General features: G+C 50.9%; 1 protein-coding gene across 1 annotated transcript; it reads right to left on the reverse strand.

Annotated features, from left to right (window-relative positions):
* Positions 1-1637: 1637 nt before the first annotated feature.
* Positions 1638-3102, reverse strand: BOLA1 (bolA family member 1). Its single transcript, XM_032154836.2, has 2 exons — positions 2997-3102; positions 1638-2659 (listed from the first exon to the last, which is right to left on the reverse strand). The coding sequence occupies exon 2, from the start codon at positions 2607-2609 to the stop codon at positions 2196-2198; it is 414 nt and encodes a 137-aa protein (XP_032010727.1). The 5' UTR covers positions 2610-2659; positions 2997-3102; the 3' UTR covers positions 1638-2195.
* Positions 3103-3616: the final 514 nt, after the last annotated feature.

The following is a 3616-nucleotide window of genomic DNA, read 5'->3' on the forward strand; positions in this document are numbered from 1 at the left end:
TACAGGTGTGAGCCACCACACCCAGCCAGAAGCTTCATTTTAAACAATCTCCCATGGGAGTTCTTACCTGAGAAAATCTGAAAACCACTGCCTTGGGGTTACCATTGACTCCCCTCTCACTCTAGTCCATTTCTGTTCTAATCAAACCATTTTCTGATTTTATGGTAGCTCTCAAATAAACTCCTTCCTTTCCATTCCCACAGATGACCTGTAAGTCAGGGTTCTACCTTCACTCTGGATTGATCTCTGTTCCTCCAATCTCCCATGCCAACTCACTTACACATCACTGCCAGATCCATCTGCCCCCAAATGCTCTCTGGCATGTCTGTACTCAAAATTTGTCAATAACTCCCTACTGCCCAACCACATGCACCTTAAATTCTTTAGCTAGAAATGGTCAAGATACATGTTAACAGGGCCGGGTGTGGTGGCTCACGCATGTAATCCCAGCAATTTGGGAGGTTGATGCAGGCGGATCGCTTGAGGTCAGGAGTTTGAGACTAGCCTGACCAATATGATGAAACCTCGTCTCCACTAAAAATACAAAAATTAGCCGGGCATGGTGGCAGGCACCTGTAATCCCAGCTACTCGGGAGGCTGAGACAGGAGAATCGCTTGAACCTGGGAGGCGGAGGTTGTAGTGAGCTGAGACTGGGCCATTGCACTCCAGTCTGGGCAACAAGAGCAAAACTCCGTCTCAAAAAAAAAAAAAAGATATATGTTAACCAAGTTTTGTTCTCTAATAATTTCCACATTGAGATTATTGGAAAGTTGCTTCTATAGACATTACTTGAGCTCCCCTCAGAAATATGACAATATCTGTAGTGCTCAAAAAGCGCTACACTGCAGGGCATGGTGGCTTACGCCTGTAATCCTAGCACCTTGGGAGGCTGAGGTGGGCGGAGTACCTGAGCTCAGGAGTCTAAGACCAGCCTGGGCAACATGGTGAAACCCTGTCTCTATAAAATACAAAAAATTAGCTGGGTGTGGTGGCACAAGCCTCTAGTCCCAGCTACTTGGGAGGCTGAGGCAGGAGAATTGCTTGAACCTGGGAGGCGGAGGCTGCAGTGAGCTGAGATTGCACCACTGCACTCCAGCCTGGGCAACAAAGTGAGACTCCATCTCAAAAACAAAAACAAAAAAAACTACGGGTAGTGGCTCACGCCTGTAATCCCAGCACTTTGGGAGGCTGAGGCAGGAGCATCACCTGAGGTCAGGAGTTTGAGACCATCCTGGTCAACATGGTGAAACCCCATCTCTACTAAAAATACAAAAAAATAGCTGGGCGTGGTGGTGCTTGCCTGTAATCCCAGCTACTGGGGAGGCTGAGGCAGAAGAATCGCTTGAACCCAAGAGGCAGAGATTGCAGTGAGCCGAGATCGTGCCATTGCACTGCAGCCTGGGCAACAAGAGCGAAACTCCATCTCAAAAAAAAAAAGAAAAGAAAGAAAAAGGGCTATATAAAGGTTTCTTCATCATTTGTAATCATTTTCTTAGTTCTTATCCTCTTTTCACTGCTTTAGTGGTTTTTAAAAACATTTTTCTTTTAAACAAATACAAGTACTACTTTTTGGAAATGAATAAGCTGTAGAAAAGCCAAACATTCCCCCAAGATGAAATTCAAATGTGTCCCTGCCTATATTCCCTGTCTTGTCCATTAACTCACTGCTCAGTCCAGTGTCTATGTCTTTGCTAAGGTTCTTCTCCCTGCCTACAGCACCTATCCTCTCCTTTCTGGTTAATTTTGTGCTTTCCATTAAAGATCCAACTAGATCCCTTCCCTCATAAAGCCCTTCCCGACTAGTCTACAGGTATCTTTCTTCTCCCAAGAACACCTGTGGCACTGATTCAGCAGTCCATTAAGAACACAGCCTCATAGTGTAATTTCTTTTAATGTATAGGATCGTTTCCAACTCATCAGGTCTGGTGCAGTTCTGTCATGATTTAACATGGAACACCCGGGCTGCCCTTCCTGAATAGTCCAGGACAAGAGCAGTAGTGAGTGATTCTTCTCTTTTCTCCGGTTCACTTTGACCTGAAGCAAGTTGCTATCTTCGGAGAATATGTATGAACCCCAACAGAATGGGGCCCAGGGGTCTTCATCCCTTACAAATCCTGGACTGTATCAAAGGGAAGGCCTCAGTAATTCGTGCTCACCCAGTCCATTCGGATCCTGGTCCTCCCTCTCTCGGGGTTCAGGGGGTTCCTAGAGTTTTCTTGTTCCCACCCCGGCATGGGGGGCTAGTGTCCAGCTGAGAGTTCTCTCTCCACTGGGCGGGGGTCCGTGCCTGGATGGCCAGCGCATGGACCGGCCCTGCCAGCTCCTCGGCCAGTGCTGCGTGGACCAGCCGGTGTCGTTGTAGGGGGCTCAGTCCCTCGAAACGAGAGCTCACCACAGCCACGCGGAAGTGCGTCTCACTGCCAGGCGGGACTGCGTGGCCACCGCTCTCGTTGCGAAGCTCTAGCACCTCGGGGCTCAGGGCCTGCTCCAACTTCGTGCGAATGGCGGCCTCCACTGGACCGATGGCCCCCGATCCCGCGCTGCCCTGGGACAAACAGACGCGGCCAGCCATGGAGACCAGACCCGGGACCAGCCGCCCACTCAGCATCGGCTACGCCAGAGACGCAAACGCCAGGAGTGAGGGTCGGGGCGATCCGCCTGGTGAGAGCACAATGTCAACACCCGCCCCGCGATCCCCGCATCCGCCCTAACCCCACGCCCGGACGTCCACACCAGCTCCTGTAGGGAGCCCGCCTTGATGCCACACACGGAGACCCGAGACACCGCCCCTTTTCTCTACGTGACGTGGTGAATTCGACCTCCAGCTGTGGAAGTGGAGGGACAAGCGGAGATTAGAAATGCTCGCACGCGAGGCGCGTTCGTTCCTTAGGGGATTTGCAAAGAATGGGCAAAAGTAGGGCATGTGCAACTGCGTACTTGTGGTTGGGCCGAAGCCCCTGTATTCCCTGTGAAGCCCCGGAGAAGCCCCTTCTACCTGCCGCTCAGCCTCGGCTACTGCGATTCCCGCTCAGGGCCAGGACGCTAAACGCTCCGGAGCAAAATGCAGTCCTGGCGCCCTTCCTGAGGCACGCTGGGAAATGGAGTCCTCGCTGCGCGTTGGTAGGACGGGCAGGCACCACGTGGTGCCCTGAGGGATCATGGGAACTGTAGTCTCGGATTCTCTCCACTGATAAGTTGGTCAGAAATTCTGAACCCAGCAATGCAAAGAAAAAGGGAATTCACGCGCAGTTGGGACTGGGATTATTAGATCTCTTTTACTGCCAATAGATCTTGTAGATCATCCAGCCCAACTCCTTTATTTTATATGCAAGCAAATGGAAGTCTGATTGAATACATAATTACTGTGCCCCAGACTAGTGCTGGGGACTGGGGGGTCAAGTCAGGCCCTGTCTTCAAGGAGATAACAGAGCACTGAAGACTAGCAAGTGAGCGGACAATTGCAGTACTGGGTACTAGGTGCTACGATGAGATAAACACAGGATGCTAGGGAGGCAAGTTACCCAGACTTGGCTGGGGTTGGAGAGGTGGAATGGGGGGCGGCAGAGAATATTTCCGAGAAGATTTAGGGAAACAGTTCAGCAGAAACAACATGAG

The sequence above is a fragment of the Hylobates moloch genome, unplaced genomic scaffold (assembly GCF_009828535.3).
Source record: "Hylobates moloch isolate HMO894 unplaced genomic scaffold, HMol_V3 SCAFFOLD_5, whole genome shotgun sequence".
NCBI lineage: Eukaryota > Metazoa > Chordata > Mammalia > Primates > Hylobatidae > Hylobates > Hylobates moloch.

What these genes read in the sequence shown, in the direction of transcription:
- BOLA1 (XM_032154836.2), bottom strand. Translation starts at nt 2,609, where the DNA reads ATGCTGAGTGGGCGGCTGGTCCCGGGTCTGGTCTCCATGGCTGGCCGC.